At 46.0% G+C, this 25,299-nt stretch overlaps 1 protein-coding gene across 4 annotated transcripts; it reads right to left on the bottom strand.

Moving 5' to 3' along the window:
• Nucleotides 1–17,977: 17,977 nt before the first annotated feature.
• LOC125514199 (probable transcription factor KAN2) lies at nucleotides 17,978–23,279 on the bottom strand. 4 transcript variants are annotated; one of them, XM_048679485.1, is made up of 6 exons: nucleotides 22,356–23,276; nucleotides 22,003–22,079; nucleotides 21,008–21,062; nucleotides 20,711–20,861; nucleotides 18,951–19,017; nucleotides 17,978–18,703 (listed from the first exon to the last, which is right to left on the bottom strand). In XM_048679485.1, the coding sequence occupies exons 1-6, from the start codon at nucleotides 22,936–22,938 to the stop codon at nucleotides 18,572–18,574; spliced, it is 1,065 nt and encodes a 354-aa protein (XP_048535442.1). In that variant the 5' UTR covers nucleotides 22,939–23,276; the 3' UTR covers nucleotides 17,978–18,571. The 4 variants fall into 4 exon arrangements, with proteins under 4 accessions (XP_048535442.1, XP_048535443.1, XP_048535441.1 ...); XM_048679486.1 differs by having other exon boundaries at nucleotides 18,951–19,023; nucleotides 20,717–20,861; XM_048679484.1 differs by having other exon boundaries at nucleotides 18,951–19,020; nucleotides 22,356–23,275.
• Nucleotides 23,280–25,299: the final 2,020 nt, after the last annotated feature.

Raw genomic sequence — 25,299 nt, 5'->3', positions numbered from 1 at the left:
AAATGTCACGCCGGATACGGCAAAAGAAAATCCGGCCGGGCCGAACACAGCGGGCAAGACCCATTCGAGCTGCGTCGCGATATAGCCCAATACAGAGGCGCCGCACACCCCTTATGCTTCACAGACGGAGTAATGGATCATCAAATCCCAGAAGGTTTCAAACCTGTAAATATTGAATCATATGACGGCACAACAGACCCCGCAGTATGGATCAAGGATTTCCTCCTCCACATCCACATGGCTCGCGGTGACGACTTACACGCCATCAAATACCTCCCACTAAAGCTCAAGGGACTAGCGCGGCATTGGCTTAACAGCTTGCCAGCCGAGTCCATCAGCTGTTGGGAAGATCTGGAAGCCGCATTCCTTGACAACTTTCAGGGCACTTATGTGCGGCCACCAGATGCCGATGACTTGAGCCACATAATTCAGCAGCCAGAAGAATCGGCCAGGCAATTCTGGACTCGGTTCCTAACAAAGAAAAATCGAATTGTCGACTGTCCGGATGCAAAGGCCCTAGAGGATTTCAAACACAACATCCGCGACGAATGGCTAGCCCGGCACCTTGGTCAGGAAAAGCCGAAATCTATGGCAGCCCTCACGACACTCATGACCCGCTTTTGTGCGGGAGAAGACAGCTGGCTGGCTTGCAGTAATAACATATCAAAGAACCATGGTACTTCGGATACCAAGGACGGCAATAGCAGGTCACGTTGCAACAAACATAAGCGCCGCATTAACAATGATAATAACGAGGATACGGCAGTCAATGCCGGATTCAAAGGCTCTAAACCCGGTCAGCGGAAAAAGCCATTCAAACAAAGTACGTCGGGACCATCCAGCTTGGACCGTATACTCGATCGCTCGTGTCAAATACACGGCACCCCAGACAAGCCAGCCAATCACACCAACAGGGATTGTTGGGTGTTCAAGCAGGCTGGCAAGTTAATTGCCGAAAACAAGGACAAGGGGCCACATAGCGATGACGAGGGGGAATCCCGGCAGCCACACACCGGAGGACAAAAGAGGTTTCCCCCACAAGTGCGGACGGTGAACATGATATACGCAACCCACATCCCCAAGAGGGAGCGGAAGCGTGCGCTCAGGGACGTATATGCGTTGGAGCCAGTCGCCCCAAAGTTCAACCCTTGGTCCTCCTGTCCGATCACCTTCGATCGCAGGGACGACCCCACTAGTATCCGTCATGGCGGATTCGCCGCACTGGTCCTAGACCCAATCATTGACGGATTTCACCTCACTCGAGTCCTTATGGATGGCGGCAGTAGCCTGAACCTGCTTTATCAGGACACAGTGCGCAACATGGGTATAGACCCCTCAAGGATCAAACCCACAAAAACGACCTTTAAAGGCGTCATTCCAGGTGTAGAGGCCCATTGCACAGGCTCAATTACACTGGAAGTGGTCTTCGGAACCCCGGATAACTTCCGAAGCGAAGAGTTAATCTTCGATACAGTACCGTTCCGCAGTGGTTATCATGCGCTGCTCGGGCGAACCGCATTTTCTAGATTCAATGCGGTACCGCATTATGCATACCTCAAGCTCAAGATGCCAGGACCTCACGGAGTTATTACAGTCAATGGAAACACAGAGCGCTCTCTCCGAATAGAGGAGCACACCGCGGCCCTCGCAGCAGAAGCGCAAAGCAGCCTCTCAAGGCAATCAACCAGTTCGGCGGTTCAAAACCCGGACACCTTCAAGCGCGCTCGGAGTAATCGGCAAATAGACCGCCTGGCACGATCTGAGCTCGCGTAGCAATGCGGCCCCCACCCCAGTCCCAGCCAAACGGCGAAACTCGCGCCACGCGTACATAATTACACATTAAAAATACCATGGGCATAGGTGGGGAGGGGGCACAACTACGGCATGCCCCAAGACGCAGCTTAAACCGCACTAGGGGCTTCTCGTCTGGTTATTTTTCTCCTTTTTTCAGGACCTTAATCTCTGGAAACACTGTCCGGCAACACTATTGCCGAACACATGATGCAGCAACCAAGGAGGCAGACAGCTACGTCATACCACGGAATTCCCAGGTGGATTACAGTAACGAGCGAAATATTCGATTTAATATCATTCCTCAGCTTGCCCTTGGAAGGGACATAGTCCTAATCTTTGCTTATCGCACTATCTGTATCACTATGCTTTAACGCAATTTTTTGAATAAACAATGCATGACATTACGACTATTATTGCATTCTTGTTATATATATATATATGTGTGTGTGTGTGTGTTCATTAATGACGCCTTGCAACCGTACACTTTGGTACGGTCAATACACCAGGGGCTTACGTACCCCACAATACGGTGTGAAAAGTTCGAACACTTTCACAAGTGCGGCACCCCGAACTTATAGCATTATATGCATCAGCTCCGAATCATGTCTTTGGTCAAATATTGGGTTTGCCCGGCTCCTATGTTTTGGTACCTTACGTTCCGCTCTATCGGCTAAGGTAGCGCTAGGATAACTACTGCGATTGTGCCTCGGTTCTGCCGGGCTTAGCACCTCAGTAGAGAAAGCTAAAACTGATTGTCATGATAAGGCGAGAGACTGGTCGCTGTTCGGCGAGGTTTTCGAGTCCCTAAATACTTATGCCGCTTAGGGCGAGGGGCCGGCCCTGTCCGGCTTAAAGGTGTGTATAGCGCCCCGAATTCGGCCTTCCGAATACCAGGGGCTTCGCCGAAATTTAAAATTATAGAATTCTATGGCTAAGTGAGAGTGATAAAGCATTATTAGTCCGGTTGCCTTGTTCGTTGTGCTGAGAACCTCCCTCGAAGGACCCAAATATGGGAACAAGATTGCTCAGGTTTATCCCGAACACCCCAGCACTCGTGGCATGGGGGCAGAAGCCGAGGACTAGCCATCTCTCAGATTGGATAAACGGCCAAACAGAAGGTAATATTTTAAATTCACACAAGCATTGCATAGCGCATATGAAACAAGTTTTCATCATACAGGATCACACGAGCAAGTTTACTCAAATATTACATCCTTGGAACATTCGTCCGCTACAAGACGGGCACCCTTCAGGACACCCTCATAATAAATTTCGGGGGTGCGATGCTCCTTGCCCTGCGGCGGCCCTTCCTTGATCAGCTTCACGGCGTCTAGCTTGGCCCACTGCACCTTCACACGGGCGAAAGCCCGGCGTGCACCTTCGATGCAGACGGACCGCTTGACGACCTCCAGCCGTGGGCAGGCATCTGCAAGCCGCCTCACTAGGCCGAAGTAGCTGTTCGGAAGGGCGTCGCCAGGCCACAGCCGGACTATAAGGCCCTTCATGGCCTGTTCGGCCGCCTTGTGCAGCTCGACCAGCTGCTTTAGCTGGTCGCTCAGAGGCATCGGGTGTTCGGTCCCAGTATACTGAGACCAGAACAGCTTCTCCATTGAGCTTCCCTCCTCGGCCTGGTAAAATTGTGCGGCATCCGACACGCTGCGGGGCAAATCTGCGAATGCTCCTGGAGAGCTCCGAATCCGGGTAAGTAATCGGTAATTTACTTTTACATGCTTTCTCTGCATATAGAATGCCTTACCCGTCGTTATCTTCTTCATTGCGTCGATCTCCTGGAGGGCCTTTTGGGCTTCGGCCTTGGCACTTTTTGCGCCCTCGAGGGCCGCGGCAAGCTCAGACTCTCGCGTCTCCGAGTCAAGCTCCAACCCTCGTGCTTCATCACGAGAGCCTGGAGCTCTTGCTGCACCTCGCCCACCCAAACCTCTTGTTTTTCCCGCTCAGCGCGCTCCTTGTCCGCTTTATCTTCGGCCTTGGTTAGCGCTTGATTTAGGGTCGCCACCTCGGTCATGGCCCCTGGCAAATATACGATGATCCTGTCATTTTGCAATCGCGTCTTTTTTATATATACATATCTATAGACAGGGTATTACTTACCCTTGTTCTCCTCGAGCTGCCTCTTGGCAAGGCCGAGCTCTTTCTTGGACCCCTCGAGGTCCTGCTTTAGTACGGCAACCTCCGTAGTCAGTGCGGCGGACGCCAGCAGTGAAGCCTGCATACGCGTATTGACATACTTATATTAGACTCCTGCGATATTATTTGATCCTCTGTTTGGCTTTTCTTTGTGAACACCGAACAAAGCATCAGGGGCTACTGTCTATGCGGTAATATTTTTCCTATATTCTTAAACACTTACCTCAAAGCCTGTTAGAAGGCTGGCACAGGCTTCAGTCAATCCGCTCTTGGTGGACTGAACCTTCTGGATCACCGCACTCATGATAGTGCGGTGCTCCTCGTCGATGGAAGCGCTGCAAAGCACTTCCAGCAGATTGTCCGGCACCTCTGGATGGACAGAGGTCACCGGCACAGGCATCTTGGCCCTCTTAGAAGGAGGCCGCATGCCCGAACCCGGAACCATTGGAGGTTCCAGCGCGGTGTTCGGCTGAGAGCCGAACTTGGAGCTCTCAGGAGCCCCGTCCCCTCAGCTCCCGGAGTCCGGAAGGTCGCCTTGAGGCGCCTCCAGGACTGTCTCCCCTCGACCCGGTGCCTCTTGAGACAGCACCTCAGCGTCGTCAGCAGGATGAGGGGAGGTGGTGGTCGGGACTGGATCGCTATCCATGTCCGACGAGCCTAGGGAGCCGTCCGATGATACATCGATACTGGCTCGTGACGGCCTGCATAATTATGTTCGGCGTTAGGGAAAGCAGTGCGACAAAGGAATGCTATGAGTTACTCTGGTATCCGAATACTTACGATCTCCCCAGGGGCTTGGCCCTAGGCAATCACTCGTCTTCGCCTTCGTCGGCGACGGTGGAACTGTCCGGAAGGAGAGTCCTTCCCTTCTTGGACCCTTCGGCCCCCAGTTGGGGCGGCCTTCCTTTTCTTATCTCCCCCAGCTGGAGGGGGAGCATCTTCTTCTTCTTCCTCGTCTTCGGGGGAGGATTGCGCCGCAGAGTCATCGGACGGTGAGTCCGACGACGCTTGGCGTCGGGAACTCTTTCGGGTTCCCTTGGACTTCTTGGTCTTCTCCGGCACCGTATAAGGAGTCGGAGTCAGCATCTTCGCCAGAAGAGCGTCCGCTGGGCCTTCGGGCAAAGGAGCTGGACAGTCGATATGTCCGGCCGTCTCCTGCTAGTCCTGTCAAAGGTACGGGAGTTTAGATCCCACATGGAGTCAATCTATAAAAGATAAGTATCATGTGAAAGGTAAAGCAGCTTACCGCACTGGCTTGGCGCTTCGCGCTGAATCCGCGATCCTCAGTAATGGGAGGAGGGACCTCGGTGCTTTTGAACAACACCCTCCAGGCATCTTCGTGAGTTGTGTCGAAGAGCCTGTTCAGAGTTCGGTGCTGCACCGGGTCGAACTCCCACAAGTTGAAGTCCCGTTGTTGGCACGGGAGGATCCGACGGTGGACCATGACCTGGACTACGTTGACAAGTTTGAGCTTCTTGTTCACCATGTTTTGAATACATGTTTGGAGACCGGTCAGCTCTCCCGAACTACCCCAGGACAGGCCCTTCTCTTTCCAGGAGGTGAGCCGCATGGGTATGCCAGATCGGAACTCGGGGGCCACTGCCCATGCGGGGTCACGCGGCTCAGTGATGTAGAACCACCCCAATTGCCACCCCTTTATGGTTTCCACAAAGGAGCCCTCGAGCCATGTAACGTTGGGCATCTTGCCCACCATGGCGCCTCCGCACTTCGCCTGGCGGCCGCCCACAACCTTCGGCTTGACATTGAAGGTCTTCAGCCATAAGCCGAACTGGGGCTTGATGCGGAGGAAGGCCTCGCACACGACGATAAACGCCAAGATGTTGAGGATGAAATTCGGGGCCAGATCGTGGAAATCCAGGCCGTAGTAGAACATGAGCCCCCAGACGAAGGGGTGGAGAGGGAATCCCAGTCCGCGGAGGAAATGGGTAAGGAACACTACCCTCTCATGGGGCCCGGAGGTGGGGATGAGCTGCCCCTCATCTGGGAGCCGGTGCGCGATGTCGTCGGGCAGGTATCCGGCTCTCCTCAGCTTCTTGATGTCTCCCTCCGTGATGGAGGAGACCATCCACCTGCCTCCTGCTCCGGACATTGTTGGAGAAGGTGGAGTTGGGAAGTGCGGACTTGGGCGCTAGAGCTCGAGTGTGAGAAAACGGATGAGCAAAGGAGGAAGAAGGCGTGGATGAAAAGGTGAATCCTTATCCCTTTATATGGGCGGACGAAACTATGCGCCCCCCACTAGCCTGGTAAAACTCGCTTATCCCCCAAGCGCCGTAATCGATGACGCGGTTGGGTTACGCACGCCCGTATTGATGAGAATCCCGTAATAAGGGGACACGATCTCTGCTTTGACAAGACGTGTTAAAAAACTGCCTCGTGTTACGTGCGGGGCTAGTTAAAGGAAACGGTTCGAATAATCATCGGGCCATGACATAACGTCATCGGTCAAAACAAGTCAGCAAATTAGATTTGCGAAAATATTATTCTCTCTATGGTGGTATGTGGAACTTATTTTGCAGGGTCGGACACTATCCTTGTATTCAAATCCTTCCGTGGTGTATTCGGAGGAGGAACCCGCCTTGCAATGCCGAAGACAATACTGCACGCCGGACTCATCGTCATTGAAGCCTGGTTCAGGGGCTACTGAGGGAGTCCTGGATTAGGGGGTCTCCGGACAGCCGGACTATATCCATTGGCCGGACTGTTAGACTATGAAGATACAAGATTGAAGACTTCGTCTCGTGTCCAGATGGGACTCTACTTGGCGTGGAAGGCAAACTAGGCAATACAGATATGGATATCTCCTCCTTTGTAACCGACCTTGTGTAACCCTAACCCTCTCTGGTGTCTATATAAACCGGAGAATTTTAGTCCGTAGGACACAACAACTACAACATATAATCATACCATAGGCTAGCTTCTAGGGTTTAGCCTCTTTGATCTCGTGGTAGATCTACTCTTGTACTACCCATATCATCAATATTAATCAAGCAGGACGTAGGGTTTTACAAGAGGGCCCGAACCTGGGTAAAACATCGTGTCCCCTGCCTCCTGTTACCATCCGGCCTAGACGCACAGTTCGGGACCCCCTACCCGAGATCCGCCGGTTTTGACACCGACAATACCCCTTAAGCATAGTAAAGTCATAGCAACATCAATCGCAGAACATAGTGGATACTATGGATGAAACCCTAACAAAACTAACTCGATTACATGATAAATCTCATCCAACCCATCACCGCCTAGCAAGCCTACAATGGAATTACTCACAGACGGCGGTGAGCATCATGAAATTGGTGATGGAGGAAGGTTGGTGACGATGATGATGGCAACGAATCCCCCTCTCCGGAGCCCCGAACGGACTCCAGATCAGCCCACCCGATGAAGAACAGGAGGCGGCGACGGCTCTGTATCGTAAAACGCGATGATTCCTTCTCTCTGATTATTTTCTCCCTGAATAGGTACTTATAGAGTTGGAGTTAGGGTCGGAGGAGGTCCAGGAGGCCCACAAGCCTGTAGAGCTCGCCCCCAGGGCTTGTGGCCTCTCGGTGGCCCTCCTCTGGCAACTTCTTGCGCCAGTATTTTTTATATATTCCACAAAAATTATTTGTAAATTTTCAGGTCAATCTGAGAACTTTTATTTCTGCACAAAAATAACACCATGGCAATTCTGCTGAAAACATCGTCAGTCCGGGTTAGTTCCATTCAAATCATGCAAATTAAAGTCCAAAATAAAGGCAAAAGAGTTTGGAAAATTATATACGATGGAGACGTATCAGAGCCCAAAAAACATAACTCTCCCATCCCTAGAAATAAAAAAAAACTCTAGCGTGCTCTAAAAAAAGGACTGCAGTAGATGGCGAACGTCGCTGAAACAGATGGAATTTGTGAATGCTTTTGCTTGCAGTTTCTTCAAATTCACATTAACATTTTTATTCTAAAAACTATCACTATTTAATCTCGCGTTGCAACTAAAACTGTCAAGAAAATACGTTCATTTGCCATCTCCCTACCAGAGAACGTCCGTCAGATAACATTCTTGGAAAATGTAACTTCTCATCTATTATTGCGAGAGACCGAGTAACATCGAAATCATCGATGAAGGGTTATCCACCTGGGAGATTTCCCATTTTTTCGTAGATTCATTTTTTTAAAACATTTTATCTCTTAAACCATGCGACTAAACACAGAACGGTTTTCATCATTGGATTTCCCGCATCGAGATCTTTGAAACTAGATCCCATGTTAATATATTTCCATGAACCTTTTTTAAGAAAAAACAATAACTGAAAAAGGAAATAATAAAACAAAAACAAAAAATAAAGAAAAAACAAACAGAGCCCGAAAGCATGGTTGGGGTTTTCCATTTTTCGGAAGCACATGTTGTGCTTTTCCTTCTTTTTGGGAAACACGGGTTGTGCTTCTCGCAGAAGCAAGAGGCTGTGCTTGTCGCACGAGCACAAATATGCTTCATGTGTTTCTCCTAGAAGCACAACCTGTGTTTTTTCTTTTTTCGGGAAGCACAGGTTGTGTTTCTTGCAGAAGCAGGTTGTGCTTCTCGTAGAATAAGCCCACGCTATGATTTTTTTCTTTTTGGAAGCACAATTGTGATTTCCTTTTTTTGAAAAGCACATCTATGCTTTGAAAAATATAAAATATTTATTTTTCTTCAAAACCTATGGAAGCCAAGCAAAAACAAAATGACAAAAAGCTAAAAAATATCATCTAGAACCTGAAAATGCATACGAAAAAACCATCAAAATCTAAAGGGAGATTCCAACACGCGACATGTGGCAGCGGCTGGATACACCACTTGACGCACTCCCAGACAAAAAAGTAACCCTTACGAGAGCCCAACAAGGAGTAACCATTAGTTAGTTGCTCCTGATGACTATGCATACAAAAAAAAATTAGCAATATGTGAATGACCATGTGTTGCTTATAGCGAGGTAGAAGCATGCATCGCTTGAAGGAACGCCCCTGGTGAGCAGGTCAGCAACAGGTTTGTTCATTTCTCTAGTCTGTTGGTCTTTCTCTCTTTTTCCTCTTTCCATTTTATTTTTCTTTTTTTTTATTTTCAAAGAAAATCTAAAAATACAATATTCCACAAACAATTACTTAGTTTAAAAAGAATCGTCCTATGTTCAAAAAAAGTTTGTCCAGTGTTATGGCCAGTTCTTTTGGGTGGCATAAAAATTAAGCTGCCTCTCCCATGCTTAAAAATAAGCCTCTCCCCCATTTTGTTGAGACTTTCAAATTATTTATTTCATAGCCAGTTTAGAAGCTCCAACAAATACGAGAGGTGGCTTATGGGAAAACCATGGGAGGAGGCGGCTTATTTTTTTTAAGCTGCCAAAAAAATGGCCGTGGTTGTCCAATATTTAAAAAATGTTGATAACATTTAAATTAGTTGTAATAAAAAATAGTCACATGTTTCAAAAAGAAATTATGTGACATTATGCAAAAGTATTACTCATGTATTCACAAAATGTTAAATATGTGTAAAAATGTTCTTGATGTATACGACAAATGTACAAAGTGTACGAAAATGTAGACATTAAAACATATATTGAAATTTTTATTAATCATGCATTTTAAAATATGTTAAACGTGTATAAAATCAAGTTCCTGATGTATACAAAAAATGTACAACACATAAATAAAATTATACATAAAAAATATATTTGAAAAAATGATTATTTTGTTTTTGAAAATGTCAAACATTTATAAATAAGTTTCTAATGTATATAAAAAATGTATAATGGAATAAAAAATATAAACATAAAAACATATATCTAAAAAGCTGTTAATCATGTTTTTGAAAATGTTAAACATTTATAAATAAGTTTCATATATATATACATAAGTTTCATATATATATACGATAACTATAAATGATGTATGAAAAAGTAGACCTAAAAAATATATAAATCATGTATTTTGAAAATGGTAAAATTGTATAAAAATGTTTTGACTGTATTCAGAAAATGTACAATGTGTATGAAAAATGTAAAACCCCAAAGAAAACGAGAAAGAAACAAAGAAAGTCAAAGAGAGGGAAAAATAGAAAGCAAAAAAAAACCAATGCAAAACAGTGGAACGCAGTGAAAAATGAAAAAAACAATGAAACCAAAGCAAAGAAATAAGAATAAAAAAAGAAATACCAAAGAAAATCGGTGAAGAAACAAGTAATACCAAAGAAATAATAAAAATAAACAAAAAGCAAAAAACAAATCAAATGTAGCAACGACCAAACGAGTGAATAGACGACCGAGAACACTCTAGTCGGTCGGGCCAAACACGTGGGCGCTGCGGGCGAGGGGAGCTACTATCTCAGTATAAGCGAGATATAGGTAGCACGGAGTAACATCTCGCAACATGCTATCGCTAGGATGGGTCGGCCCATAACATGTGTTTTGTAGCTTTCTGGAGCGGTTTTGAGAACTTTCTATGGATAGGATTGGCGCAGGGACGCGCGAAGGTAACTGCTCCATCGGTTGGGCAAAGAAGCTCACGGAGGGGCGAAGCGAGAGGAATCTCGCGTGCTCTGGCAAGAAAAGGAGGATATAGAAGGCCGCACTGCAAGGGCGATCTTTCTCTTGTGAAACAGGCCGAGCGAGTACGCGAGGCAATTTTATAGACGACCCTGGGAGGGCAACCAAAGTTACACGCCCATCCCGCAATCGTTGGGAAGAACCAATGACAACCACGGTCCGGGCTGGCCGAGCCCCTCTGCATCTGGGTAGCACAACCCCTACGCATCCGGGCAGACCAACCCCTTTCTAGTTAGACGGCTGGGCGGCCCTCCGCACAGCCGGATGGACGCAGCGTCGGCGCACATGGATGCCACATCACGCACTCTGCACCTGCGTAACCACACCACCGTATGGCACAAAGACGCCGACACGCAGGTCCAATCACGACATCGCACACGGGGCAACGCGCGATAGGGCCATCAGAGCGCTCCTGACGCCGCCCAATGACGCTAGGTTCAGGTGTACATCAGTGGTTAACCCGGCATGGACCGCCCAGCCGGGTCACCGATCAGACGGCACGAAGACACCCCGAGAGGCCCCGCGGCACGCCACCTGGAAATGAATGGCGTGGAGGGCGCTCTTGCCCGCGAAGCCCCAGGGAAGCGGGTACTCCAGCATCCCCAACATTCTTTATAGGGGTAATGCATGAAAATCATTTGGTTGTCCGAAAACTGCCCAACTAATTGCTCGTTCTTGCATATTGTGAAACCGTGCAATTCGTGTATACGTTTTTGATCTCATTTTTTATATTTTATTATCATTTTATTATTAAGGTGATACCAAAACCCTTAATTCATTCTTCCTTAGAATATTATTTTGTTTTTTACTAAGGTAACTCGTTCTTGCATATATATTTTATTTTTTACTTGAGAAAAGAAAAGCGATAGAGAAACAAAGCTACTAGTCGTTTGACAAATATAGGGTCCCTAATTTGTCTTCCAAACGTACGTCAGGGTGCAAAGCTGAAGAACTTCTCCCTTTTATAGAAAAAAAAAAAGGAAAACTCCTCTTTGGTTGCCAAGTTAAAATATTTTAACCCTTGTGACTGACTGGCCAGGACCAACGTGAAAAGTTAAAGACCCACACACACACACTGACACGCATACGGACACGAGGATATGAAAACGATGGATGTACAGTGGTACATGCATGCATGCATGCATGAGTAGTACTCCTACTAGCCCATGGAGTAGGGCAACGTTGTGAGGGCGTGTGGGGTAATATTTGGCAGAGTAGAAGAAGGAGGGTTGGGGGCCTTGAATGCCGGGCGGGCATGCATGTCTGGTCGCGGTCATCAGCACGGCGGATCGGTCGTATCCATTGGGCGCCAACGCTGCTCCCGCCCTGCTTTCGATTGCTGCGTTCGAGGAAGCCTCTGCTTCTGCATCTGCCTGCGCTGCGTCGTCGCGTTTGGTTTGACATGAAATGACCTCTCTCCCTCCTCTCCCTCCCTCTCTCTCTCTCTCTCTCCCTCTCTCTCTCTCTCTCCCTCTCTCTCTCTCTCTCTCTCTGCATGCATCTCTGCCACGCCCTGCTGCTGCTGCATGCAACGCTCGTCTCGGGCCCCAAAGCAAGCAAGCAAGCTGGCATGGCTACGCTACTCGATCCCTTGTTGTTTCTCCTTGGGGCGCCCCCCAATCATAGCGTAATGGAGTGCCTTATCATTCATTTCCTCCTCTTTTTTCCTTCTTCCTCTCTCTCTCCCTGCGTCTGCCCAAAGCCTTTCTTGGACAGTGCGTAGTCTTCGTCGATCGATCAGAGATTCTCCAGCCTCCGCATCGAGCTGACCTGACCTTCCTCCAGGGGCTGGCCACTCCATTGGGGCCTAAACCAGCTCTGACCCGTGCACGATTAAGCCTGATCACACATGCAGTAAGAACTTTCGAACTGATGTAGAAACTGCGCAATCAACCGATGTGTTGTATCATGACATGACTTGGCGCATACTTTTACCAGTGCACGCTCAACTGTGACTGTGAGGTTACCTTAGGTTTTGTTTAACTTGCTTTCACAAAAGTCAAGATCTTTGTGGCGACCAATCAGTCACTCGCAGCAACACTTGCTAGCAAGATGCTAAAAGTAAGTGCGTGCGAATTCGAAGGCAAGTATAAAACGGTGCGAATGGAGTACCTAGTTCTGTATACGTACGTGTGCCTAGAGCAGGTCAGGTAGTACCACGTACAGTACGTGTGAGGTTGCAGCAGGCACACTGCATAGCTACACGCTGCTGAACCAAGCGTGCATGCACGCACAGGCATTGCTGGAGGGGCGGGGCCACACGTAGTCTATGTGTGTGCATTCGGGATGGACGCACGCACGCATGCATGGATCCCGCGGAAATCACGGGAAAAGGCTGTGACCTTCTTGGTCTACGCAACATGCATGCATGGCTCGCCATAGCCATGTCGCTTGCGTGCGCTCATCAACTAGCCACCGCTGCTGAATGCCACGCATATGGCAGCAGCTAGCTTGCCCCTCATGCAAGCATATTTGTCTGCATTTCTTTTCGTTTTCTAGGGGGCAAAGGATTTGACCGGCTTTAGTTTACAACTTCTTTTCCCTGCTGCCCTTCCAAAAGCGTCCGCGACTGTTGTGGAACAGCGATCGATTACCAGCTACGACGACGACTACCACTTCTGCCAGAGCCTGTCATGTCAAGACGTATGTCGAGGTTTCTTCAGGTCGATATTCCCTGTAGAAAATGTGTTTGTATTGTCCAAAAAAATTAGTGTACGAAGCTACCTGTAGCTAGCTAGCTTCGACGATGACTCAAACGCAAGCCTCGTCACACTTTCATATATACTCGTACACATCTAGCTACGCCTACGCGCCGTCCGTCGATGCGTCACACAGATGACTCACCGCTGGGCGCTGGGCAGTGTCCTGGCTATATACACACTGCTCTACAGTAGACATGATCGTCATTTAAATTTGGAGGAGAGCTATGTAGCTGCCTCCAAAGCGAGCGAAACGGACGAGACGATGCATGCATAGTGTGCAGTGCGAATCCAAGAGGCCCGGCCGGTGGGTGGTGGTGGTGGTTTGGGAACGTAAATGCATGCATGCATGCTTGAGCGGCAGTACGCTTGGGCTCGGGTATCGATCGGTGATTGATCGAACCATGCATGCACGCACGAGAACAAAAATAGGCAGGCGTAGGCTAGGGAAGAGGGTAAACGCTCGTGTTGAATCAAGGGCTTTCCGAGAGAGGTCACCTCACCCTCACCTCACCTCAGGCAGTCAGGCCAAGGCCAAGGAGCGTCAATCACACCACGCAGACATGCCGCCGTCGACCGACCCAGACGCGCGTTACCGCCCAACCTCTCTGAAAAGATTTGACTTCAATTCCCGGCCCCCTTCTTCCTCTCTAGATTTTTCTGGTTTTCTTACCGTCTCCCTTCTTTATTGTATATATATCTTTTTTTAGCATCAGTACAGACATAAGCGCTCATATACACGCGCATACACTCACCCCTATGAACACACACACGCACCCCGACCCCCTATGAGCACCTCCGAGAGATTGAGCCGGCATATCATCTTGAGATTTACGAAGTCACCGTAGACGCCTCGTCGTCGACAGGAACGTCTCCTCTCACTGAAAGCGCATCGCCGGAAATCCTGAAATAAATCCAGGAATAATGCAAGCACCAGGATTTGAACTCTGATAAATTGAGGATACCACTGTCCACCTAATCATCTCAACCACAGGTTGGTTCGCTTATTGTATATATATCGTGACGTGATGGAGTGAGTGATTGACGGGGACAATTGCATGCAGGCATCCATGCACGGCGTTCGTAGGGTTGTTCCCCAAATTGACAAATCTGCTGTTTCGCATGCATGCATGCGTGCATGCGCCGTGCGTACGAGCCATGCGTTGTTTACTAGCGGGGGATAGGATCGCTGCTGCCGTACCAAACGTTTTTTTTTCTTTATAGACAGAGAAGAATGCCGTACTGGACCTCGATTGATGCTTCCGCGCTGCGCTTGTTTGCTTTGTTTGTTTGTAGCTCCGTATACGTACGTGCGAGGTGCATGTTTGCCTGTATTATGCGCGAGTGTTTTTGTTCAGGAAATATCGAGGACAACGCAAGGGCCTGGCCGGAATGTGGCCGCCGTAAAGCCTAGCTACTCCCTCCGGATAGGATCGTCAGTTTAACTACTGAAACGCATAATATGACATAAAATATACATTTAGAAAGTTCATTTGACAATGAACCTAGATATATAATTTTTATGTCAAACAACACAACACTTGTTCAAAATCACGGACCTAAAAACCCATGCCCGACTTATATTCCTATCCAGAGGGAGTAGTAGGAAATCCGGTTCGTCTTAGTAATGACCCGACTTACCTGACCATTTCCTGTCTACCTGGTTATTTTTCCATATCACATCCTATATATTTAGATATGTGATCCACACTAATATATTTTTCTCGAACCTCAAATATTCTTTTTTTTCATGGAAAAAAACTTCCAATCAATTCAACATCTGTCATGGCAGTACAAAGGATACCAGAAGTAACAAAAATTACATCTAGATCCGTAGACCACCTAGCAACAACTACAAACATTGGAGCAAGTAGAAGGTGCGCCCCTTCCTCATAGGAGCCGGGCAAAACTTGTTATAGTCTTATAGTAGACATTTGGGAAGTCATCGTGCTAAGATCTCAAAAAACAAGCGCACCAGAACAACAACCGTTGCCGATCATAAGAGCTATAGATCGAAAGGATCCAACCTGTCGACATATGAACGAAGACAAGATCCAAGCAGAACCACCAAAGACTAGCATCGATCGAATCCCACTAGATTTGTCGGAGACACATCTCCACACGCCGTCTCACTATGCTAAACATATTGCCGAGGCTGGGGCTAGGCAGGGAGAACCTTATTCCATCTCTAAGGAGCAACCTTTCCTGAGCAGGACAAGCCCTAAATGAACTATAAAAACACCTAAAAACGAAGCACGATCCCTACCGTCGGCAAGGGCTGGGGTCAACCGCGTCTGAATGGCCCTAGGGCCACTCGAGACGAGGCGGACCGACGGCGCGCCAAGGGGAGGAAGAGGAACCCTAAGTTTTTTTCTTGGAAGAGGAGTAGGTGGCTTTGTCGAAAAGGATTCCAATAGTATTACCTCAAACATTCAACCATGCACGCGAAAAGATCTATCTCAACATGCAACCACGCATATGAATAATCTCTATTTTGATGACCATATTTCATAATTTTACAACTACACTAATTAAAAAATATTGAATCATATGTATTTTCAATTTCATTTCTCATATTACTAATTCATATATTCATGTCCACACAACTAAATTTCATTGAAATATATTGTAACTTGTTCCCACCGCGACCCATGAGATATCATCTAGTTATAAAACAACTAAACTACTCTCTCTGTTTCTTTTTACTTTTTAGTCCGCATATAATTTTTTTTCTTAAGACAAACTTCATAAAGTTCGACCAACTATATAAGAAAAAAAATATCAACATTCACAATATGAAATCAATATCATTAGATGTATCATGAAATTAATTTTCATACTATATAACTTTTGTATTGTAAATGTTGTTGATATTTTTATGGTAAATTTGGTCGAAGTTTACAAGTTTGAGTTCAAGCAAATTTTATACGCAGAGTAAAAAGAAACAGAGGGAGTACAACACAATTTAGAACTGCACCGAATCATAATCTGACAGCTCAAATATCATGATTACACTTTCCTCACACTATACTGTATGCCTCTATATGCTTGTCAGGGAAAAACCATCATCAACTTTTAAGTTCCCAAGACCATGAAAAATAAATAGAGTAAGTAACAACATTTTGACTCATTGTTCTATTTTCTCCCTTCTAAAATATGTCTTTTTAGAGAGATACACTCAAACTTCCTTATGTTTGACCATTAATTAACCAGAGAATACTTAAGTTGGTTAGATTTAAACGATACCCCTAATGTTGTGATTAAATATTGTTTCAAGATATAATTTTCTATGATACTATACATAAATCCTCAACTGATAAGTAATTGTCAAAGCTGCATACTTGATAATGTGTGAAGTCCAAAAAAAATCCTTCTATTTTGAGACAAAGGGAAGTCATACTCTCGGCAATGTCATGCATGACATACTCATCCATTGCAAATTAATGTATAGTGTAGAATAGATGCCTAAGTTAAAGTTTTGGCCAGCAATTTATGCTACACAAAGATGATGCTATTGAAGTCGATCCAACAACACATCATGCTTGTGGTTCATAAATACTGATGAAATATTAACAAAAGATCTATGGTCGATTCAAACTTTGGCACATACCACTCTATATTTTCGGATGCATTTCAATTGGTCAAGGTACTAAAATTACTTCCCCCGTCCTGGTTCAATTGCAAGTTTTTACTATACTTCTCGGCCAAAGAAAAGTTTGACCATACATTTGCATAACAAAATATAATTTATACTTATGTAGCAAAAATAGTACCATTGAAAACTTCTTTTGAACATGAATCCAACAATATAATTCTTATAGTATATCACTTATATTTTTCCAATTAAATCTACGGCGAAAGCAATTAAACTACAGCTAGGATTCATCACCACCTTGGACCAACTAAACCACAACTAACACACCGGGGAAAGCATCATACTCTCTTGTTTGAGTATAATCTTTTTCGGTTGTTTACGACAAGGCTTTGACCAACAATTATGTTTTTGTATATATGAAGGTGATACAGTAGTGCAATCATAAGTAATTATGAATATGAATTCAATGACATCATTTTTGTGACACATGAACTACAGAATAATAGAGTAACTGCGATTTTTTTCCTTTCGGACCGCAACAGAGTAATTGTTGGTTAACGGCTTGTCTTAACCAATGAAAATATGCCTTATGCATGGTGGGTGCAGAGACTATATAGTACTAGATGATACCCCGCACGTTGGTGCGGGAATATTTGCAATATATTTCGATGATATGTGATTTCTATGGAACGTAAATAGTGATGCTACGAAAACTAAAATTGCAAATCCATATGCTTTATTGTGTTTGATTAATGTATTGTAAAATATCTAATATATGTTTGCATGTTGAGGTGGACATTTTCATGTGCATGAATGCATGTTGTGAATTGTGATGGGTCTTTTGCCATGCATGTTGCTTGATGATGTGGCATGCTTGCATGTTGAGAGAAATATGTTAGTGGGGGCTAGCTATTTAGATATAGAAGATTATTGACTGATCCATCGATGTGGCGGTAGAAGTATACTGCAGTCAACTTGGTAGACATATGATCAAACATACCACTCCAAATACTCCTTTTGTTGATTGATCACCTTTACTGATTCGCTTTAGCTCATGAACTGCAAATCCAGCCAGATTTGCACCAATGATATCCAGACCAGGGAAGGTATCGATTCCAACCTAGCAGCTAGCTAGGAGATAGGAGTGGCTAGGAGAGAGCAAGACAGGTGGATCCATCATAATACATGCTTGCATGGTCCATACGTACACTACACACGCATATATGTAACATAAGCATCTCAGCTTTACACCTTTCTTGTGGCATAACAAAAAGATGAGACCTTTCTTAACCTAGCAGCTCTGTCTCATCAGGCAGCATGCCATGAAGTGCACGCACACATACACACACTCTTCAAGCTACATCGTGTGTGTGTTGTGCACCAGAAGCAAGCAGGCAAGCTAACCAGCTTGTTGCATGCTCCTGACTGCCTTTGATAAAGCCTATCTATCTCACTATCCATCTCTCTACCACGCACGCACACTTGCACGCACCCATGTCTCTCCCTCCCTGGCCCCTTTTGCACTTTGTTCCTAGATCAACGGTGGTCTCGTCTTATTCTTTAATTCCCCAGCTGCATGCCTCTTTTGCTTTCTCATCTCCTAGCTCCGGTTCTCTCCTCCTCCTCCGCTTCGTACGTTACGTGCATATGGGGCGGGAGCCACACGAGTATGCATCTGATGATTAATCTCTAGATCGGTGGTCACATATAGCTAGCTAGCTACGCATATCTTCCGTTGCCGTCCGGTCGACAAATCGACGGCGGCCTTACATTCTTCCTAGGGTGAAGTCCAGATTCGGTTTCTTGGTGCCGACGACTAGCTCCGACAATCGGAACGGAGCCGACATCAAGTCGGCGGCATCGTCGGCGACGACATTGGGGCACTGCGATTGCACGTCCTGCGATTGTAAAAGAGAAGGAGCATCAGATTAAATAGATTGCGATCTGCATATCATAACAGGAAATGCATGCTGCCGACACTTTGCACACAGGGAGCCGTCGGAAAGATGCATGCATGCGGGAAATGGAAGGAGGAATGATCGCCACTGCACTAACTAAGGCAAAGCATATCATGGCCATTGCCGATGGGGTATTGGAGGTGGTAATGATGATCACTCCCTTGGGGGAAAAAAGGCGAGTACGAACCTCAAAGGATTTGATGTCGCCTGGGTTGGCATCTGATCTTGATTTCCCGTGGAACGACCAGGCCCCTCTGCTGCACCAGCAAAAGGAAGGAAAAGACAAAGGAAGGAATTGAATTAAGTATCACCTTCTTTTCTGTATATCATGGGCTGATGAAAGAATCAAATGCCGGCCTATCTATCTATGATCTATCTACATATCTTTTCTTCAGTGGGAGTCCATTTACATGCAACACGGGAGAGGCGGGAAAAGGCGTAGGGAACAAAGCGCGCAAGTCCAACTTTTCACTGTTAAGATGGTGTCAATGGCGAGCAGCTGGCTTTATCAGAGGGGTTAATTGGAGGTAAAAAGCTGTGTAATTGGCTATAGCTTGGTGCTTGCCGCGTTATTTACTCACCCATGTGGTACGGCACACTGATCAATGCTTGCTTACACCACATGTGTGCGCACAACCACATACACATCATATGTTCTCCGGTCATTTTCTAAATAAACATGTACACTACTCACTCCTCTCCTACATGGGTATACAGTTTTTTTAGGGTTACATGGCCATACAGTTGGCCGTGCAGAGTCCGCAAGTACCACAGTACGTGTGTATGTATATGGTACATGGACGGCTGGATGCTTGTATGCGATTGTACATACATACAGATAGGTGTACAAGAGCTAGCTACGCCTGGTCACGCAAGAGAGATTAATTGTGTATATCACTATATACATGTCATGTTGCTTCTGAGATGTAACTTCTGGTCAAGATTCCATGGTAGTGCTACTATATTGCCTGCTTAATTAATTGTAGTCGTGGAAAGTGTATATGTGTGTGCACTTTTGCTGCCTATGGCTAGATGGATATGTTTAATGAAAGAGCTTAATGTATAATATATTCAAGAGATGATTGCACCATCATGGGGAGCAGATGGAACAAAGGTAGAGCCCTGGTGCTTTTTGTGAGCACTTGGAGGTGGTTGATATGGTAGGAACAAAGAAAATGAGACAAAGGAATAAGAGTTTGTTTTGCGTAAAGCAGGCACTAGCTAGACTGCGGTTTGATCCTAAAAGCACCCTCTTCAGATCAATTATATCATTGTAAATGCATAATCTATCAATTAATTATGTACGTAATGTGACTGTAGATTCTTGACGAATACCTGTACATCATCATGCATGAGATGAAGAGCCCAAACATGCATGTGTGCTACTACTACTACAGCATGTAGTACGCGTGTATTTAAGCGTACTTTGTTGCTTTAGCGCTCTACAGGAAATTACCATCAGCTTTTGACCTGTAAGGACTCTGGAGTTATATCGATCTGCAAAGCAGTTTTTGTGTCTCACAAGAATGTTTAGATAGACTTGTAGCTAGCTGTGCCCCTCTCTGTCATTTCGCCTGAAATAGCAGAAAAGACGGAGCCCAGCAGTGTGGAGTAATTCTGATGTGCATGCTATTGCTAGCTAGCTAGCTGCTGATATCCATTAATAGCCCACTAGCTAGGAACATTTAGTTTGACATGGAGCAATCCATAATTGTAGGAAGGGAAGGGACCCATATATCATTCTACATAAATCTAGTACTTATACAATTCAAACCGATCATCATCGGTGCACTGGAAACTGATGGAATTGTACTATTTGTGTATGATTAGGTGCTGTGCTGTTCTCTCATGTGATATGGAGTAGCATACATCCACCAGAATACAAAACGAGGAGTACTAACACGGGAGCTAGCTATAGAAATGGCGTTGTGTGTAGTATGTTGTTACCTGGAGGAGTTGTTGCTCCATAGAGCGCACATGTTGGATCCATGCTCGTTCCCGTCAAGATTTGATTGCTGGACTGAAGACTCAGACCCGCTGGTGTTGGCGATGTCGAAGGAGCTGTCGTCAGGGATGTCGATGATTGTCTTTGCTTGTCCTGCAAAATAAACATTCTACTCACTGCTAATCCCATGCTGAATCTGTGCCTGTCTGTCACTGGGATGTCGAGATGCCAGTGACACTTGTACAATATACTACTACTAGTCTGATTTCTTTCTCGAGAGCTGATCTGATCATACATACCGTAGGATGAAGCAGCGGCTGGTTTGTGGTCAGTGGTCTTGATGGTCCGGTACATCTGCAAGACAATCAACTGAGATCAGTACTCGCTGATACACTAGAAAGCATATAATATAAGTATATGTACTCGTAGCTGACTAAATAATGATAGGGTCAGCAGTGTAGCGGTATTAAAGTCGAAGCTGTGCAGTGGTGGTCTACGAGACGGAGCAATAAATATGGGTGGCAGGGGCGGGCAGCGGCATATATGCACAATTGCGGCATTGATGGCGCGATCAGCTAGTAGCTTGTGTGCAGGCAGAGAAGCCCTTAATTATTGAGAAATGATGCAGGCTTGTACTTGCCGGCCGGCCGTCTGCTCTTGGGCATGCAGCACAGCATGCATGGATGCGCATCATATTCATATTCATATCAATGTGTGTGCGTGCGCTCCTGTGTGCACTGTGTCATCCATCCACCGTTCCCTCTCCGGTGACTGTGTGTGACGTTCCTCTTTTTAATGGCACGCATTTGCTTCCCGTTGCATGCTTATCTTTGTGCTGCTCAGCTGCTGATCTCGGGTTTTTATTGAAAAGCTGCCCTCCTCCCCTCTGCCCCCGGTCCTCCCGTCGTGGTAAAGCTAGAGGGAGATAGGGATAGAGAAAGAGGGAGGAGGTACGAGCAAGCGGGGAATTTACTGCTCAGAAAGTGAACTGTAGAATGACTATTCTTACATGCATGACCGACCCAAGATGCATCAAATATTTAAAACTAAAACTGGTACTATATATTGTTCTGGCAGCAAGAAAAGAAATGATGAGTTAAAGGTCGATCGAGTGGTGCACGTAGAATTCTCTTGCAAATCAAGGTGTGTGATGCATACATCTAGGAGTATCTGAAGTGGTAGTAGATCTACACGTACGTTGAGGAGAGCTAGCACAAGTGATCAAAGCTCAATTAAAATAATATAACCAATGAGCTAACCATGGACTTTATGTAGTTAAAGAAGATCCCCTCACCTGCAAGTGAGACTTGACATGGGCCAAGGTTAGATCCTTCACGTCCATTAGCTCAAGAACCGACTTGGGCGTTGCTCCTGCACAATCGCAAGAGAGGGAGTATCAGAAAACAGTACACAATAATTCCTTCACCAACACATATAGAGCTTAGCTTGTACTATGCCAATACGCCCATGCATCCTTGTCTAGTTCTTTTGAATGCCAGCACAAGAAATGCAAGATTCGATCAACAGGATTGCCTACTTTGCCAGCTAGAAGAAAATAGTCATCTAACGGCTGCTAACGAGCAAGAAAATTCAGGAGAAGAAGAAAAAGAACACTTGAACGCGCGAGAAGCAGTTAGCAGTGCATACTCTCGTGGCCTCCGAGCAGTTCGACGGCGTGGACGAACCGCGCGTGCAGCGAGGTGGTCCACCGCATCCTGGGCGCACGGGAGTTCCGCTTGGCCGGCGGCGCCGCCAGCCGCAGCGCGCCGACCTTGCCGGGCGACCTCGGCCCGCCCGCCGCGCCGCCGATCGCGTCGTAGCAATGCTGGTGGTGGTGGTTGTGGTGGTGGAGCTGGCTCTGGAGGAAGGGGAGGGACTGCGAGGTGTTGTACACGGGGATGCCCCGGATGGGCTTCATCGCCGCCAGGTCCTGCACCTCGTGGAGGATGGGCTGGGTGTGCTGCAAGAACTGCAGCCCGCCCAGGTGGCCATCGGCAGCGCCGTAGTGCGCTGCATGGAAGCCGCCGCCGGCAGCTGCCGGCGCCGAGGGGTATGTCCTGGCGATGGACGGGGGTGTGAAGGTTGCTGCCGCTGATGCTGAGGTCGCGGCGGCGGCGGCGGTGGTGTCAAGAGCCCTCTTCCAAAACCCTAGGTCCATTGGCTTGGTGGCAGGGGGCGGATTGATTTGGAGCTGGAGCTGAAGGTCCGGGTGCGACGGGAACAGCTCCATTGATCCCTCTCGCAAGTTGCGGAGAGCAAAGTGGTGTGCTATCGGCCGCCGGCGTGGACTTGTGGCTAGCTAGAGAGATCGAAAAAGGGTTAGGGCGGAATTGAGGTGTGGAACTTGGAAGATTTCTTGCTGGGAGAGAGGGGGAGGAGGAGAGGAGGAGCTCGGGGATGGGAGGAGGAGAGAGAGCTGGGGACTTGGAATGGTGAAGGACAGGAGTGTCTGTTTGGATGTGTTGTGTGAAAAAGAGGCGAGTGTAACTTGTTGCTTGGAGGTGGCCGGCCTAGGATGGAAGATATAGATTGGTCTTTTCGTCCATACACCATGCGCCCCCCTTTCCCTTTCGTTCCTCACATTTCCCCCCCTCTTTATCTCCTCCCCTTTTTATTCCACGCAGTCTCTCTCTTGTGGGTGTTTGGTGGCAGATTGCAGTGGGAAAATGACACTTTTGATTGGGATGTATGCTCGCGGGAAGGCAAGAACTGAGGTATTATTCCCTTATCGGGCTTTATGCCCATTCTTCATCCTCACGTGAATTATACGCAGGAGTACATGCGGGTCAGGTTGGTGTTCTTATGGACAGACTACAGCCTAGTTCGGAATTCCAGAATTTTCCCGGTTCGTCATGTAGGGATAAAAACTAGAGGATTTACTGGCTGGGTTTTATACATTTGTTTCGAGTGACGCCTTGATAATAAATTGAGAGGCAACCTTGTTTGGGAATCACATTTATTTTTCGGATTTGCTAAATCTCATCTAGATGGGATATAATTATGTCACGTCTAAGTCCATCACCACAGGATCAAACTTACTTATCGGAGAGTTGTCACTCACGCTCTACGTATGTCCGATGGTTTTTTTATTGTTTTTTTAGACAGTTTTTTTTAGTAACCCTATGTATGTCTGATGTGTTCGTTTCTCGGTTGTGTGTTTTTTTGTCTTTTCTGGGCCAGGCCCAATGGCGAAAAATAGTTGCTCTTCTGTCTGTGCATTCTTGTGGGCCGGGTTGCCTGTGTGTTTTCCATTGTCTCATTGTTTTGCTTTTTTATTTTTCTGTGTCTATATATGCAGATTAGCTAGTGCGATTAGAAATTTTTGTTCAAGTATGTGTCCATACTCGTAGATTTTTTTTCCTTTTTTATATGTGTCTATACATGGGGAGTAAAATTTCCTCAAGCATGCTTAGTGCAATTGAAGATTGCATGTAAGCTAATGTTGTATTTTTTTAGTGCCGGGGGGAGTCTTTTTAGATAGCAGGTCATTTCTTTAGGTTGCTGAACATTTTTTGTTTTGCTGTGAAAGTATGAATTAGACTTCTTCTATTTATTTATATTTTTATTCTTGTATACAAATGTTCAAGTAGAATGAATCCCGTGATGGAATTTTGTCAAAATAACATTCCTATTTTCTTGTTTTTTATTTTTATCCCAGTAGAGTGGATGTGTCCGTTTATTTCTTTTTCTTTTTTGTTGTTCTTCTCCTTTTCATTTTTCCATTTTTTAATTCATGATATTTTAGTATGTGAACACCTTTTTGAAGTGTGTGAACACTTATTAAAGTTCATGTTTTTTTAGTTTTTAAACACCTTTTTTTGAATTTGTGCTTTTTTAATTCATGAACATGTTAAAATATTTGAACAAATTTCAAATCAGATTTGGTAAATCTCATCTAGATGAGATTTAGCAATGTCTCATCTAACTTGTGGTTTGTACTCTCAATTCATTGTAATCTTTGCACAAACTTGATCCCACTATGTTCTTGTCTTGCGCATCCCATGGATGCGCATACCGTGTCGTCGCAATATCCAATTGTTTTGTCAGGCCTATTTTTGTTTGGTCTCTATTTTGTTTTTATGGGCTATTTTTGTCATTTGTTATTGGCCTGCTTTGTAAAAGCGAAAGAGATAGGGTGCTCTATTCGCTACCTCTTTTATCACCTCCATTTTGTGGCTGCTTTTCCTCTCCTCATTCCTCCTCTCTTCATTTCCCCTTTCTATTTCACTAGAGCCGACGCCTTTCTTTTGTGCAACCCTTTTTTGTGCGACCTTTTTTCTTCCCCGAGTTAGAGCTCCACCCTCAACTTGCAACTCAAGCCAACATTTTTTCTATGCCTGAGTTGCAAGACCACTATTAACTTGCAAGTGGGCTCAACATTTTATTTGTCTCCAGTTGCAAGTTTACTCTCGAATCGCAATTGGACTCGATATTTCTTTACATTAGTTGCAAGTCCACCCTTAAGTTACAACTAGGTCTGACTTTCTTCCCTCAGTTGCAAGTCCACCGTCTACTCGCAACTAGGAGCTGATTTTTTGACCCAGATACAAGTTAACCATCATCTCACAACTACGTCCACCCCTTTTTTTAT

The sequence above is a fragment of the Triticum urartu genome, chromosome 6 (assembly GCF_003073215.2).
Source record: "Triticum urartu cultivar G1812 chromosome 6, Tu2.1, whole genome shotgun sequence".
Taxonomy (NCBI): Eukaryota; Viridiplantae; Streptophyta; class Magnoliopsida; order Poales; family Poaceae; genus Triticum; species Triticum urartu.
This window is presented reverse-complemented; position numbering and strand designations above follow the sequence as displayed.

Excerpts from the sequence above, each read along its gene's own strand:
- LOC125514199 (XM_048679484.1), bottom strand. The coding sequence starts at position 22,938 with ATGGAGCTGTTCCCGTCGCACCCGGACCTTCAGCTCCAGCTCCAAATC. Across the intron at positions 21,063-22,002 it reads ATGTCAAGTCTCACTTGCAG|ATGTACCGGACCATCAAGAC; the intron begins GTGAGGGGATCT and ends ATTGTCTTGCAG. Across the intron at positions 20,862-21,007 it reads AGCCGCTGCTTCATCCTACG|GACAAGCAAAGACAATCATC; the intron begins GTATGTATGATC and ends TTTATTTTGCAG.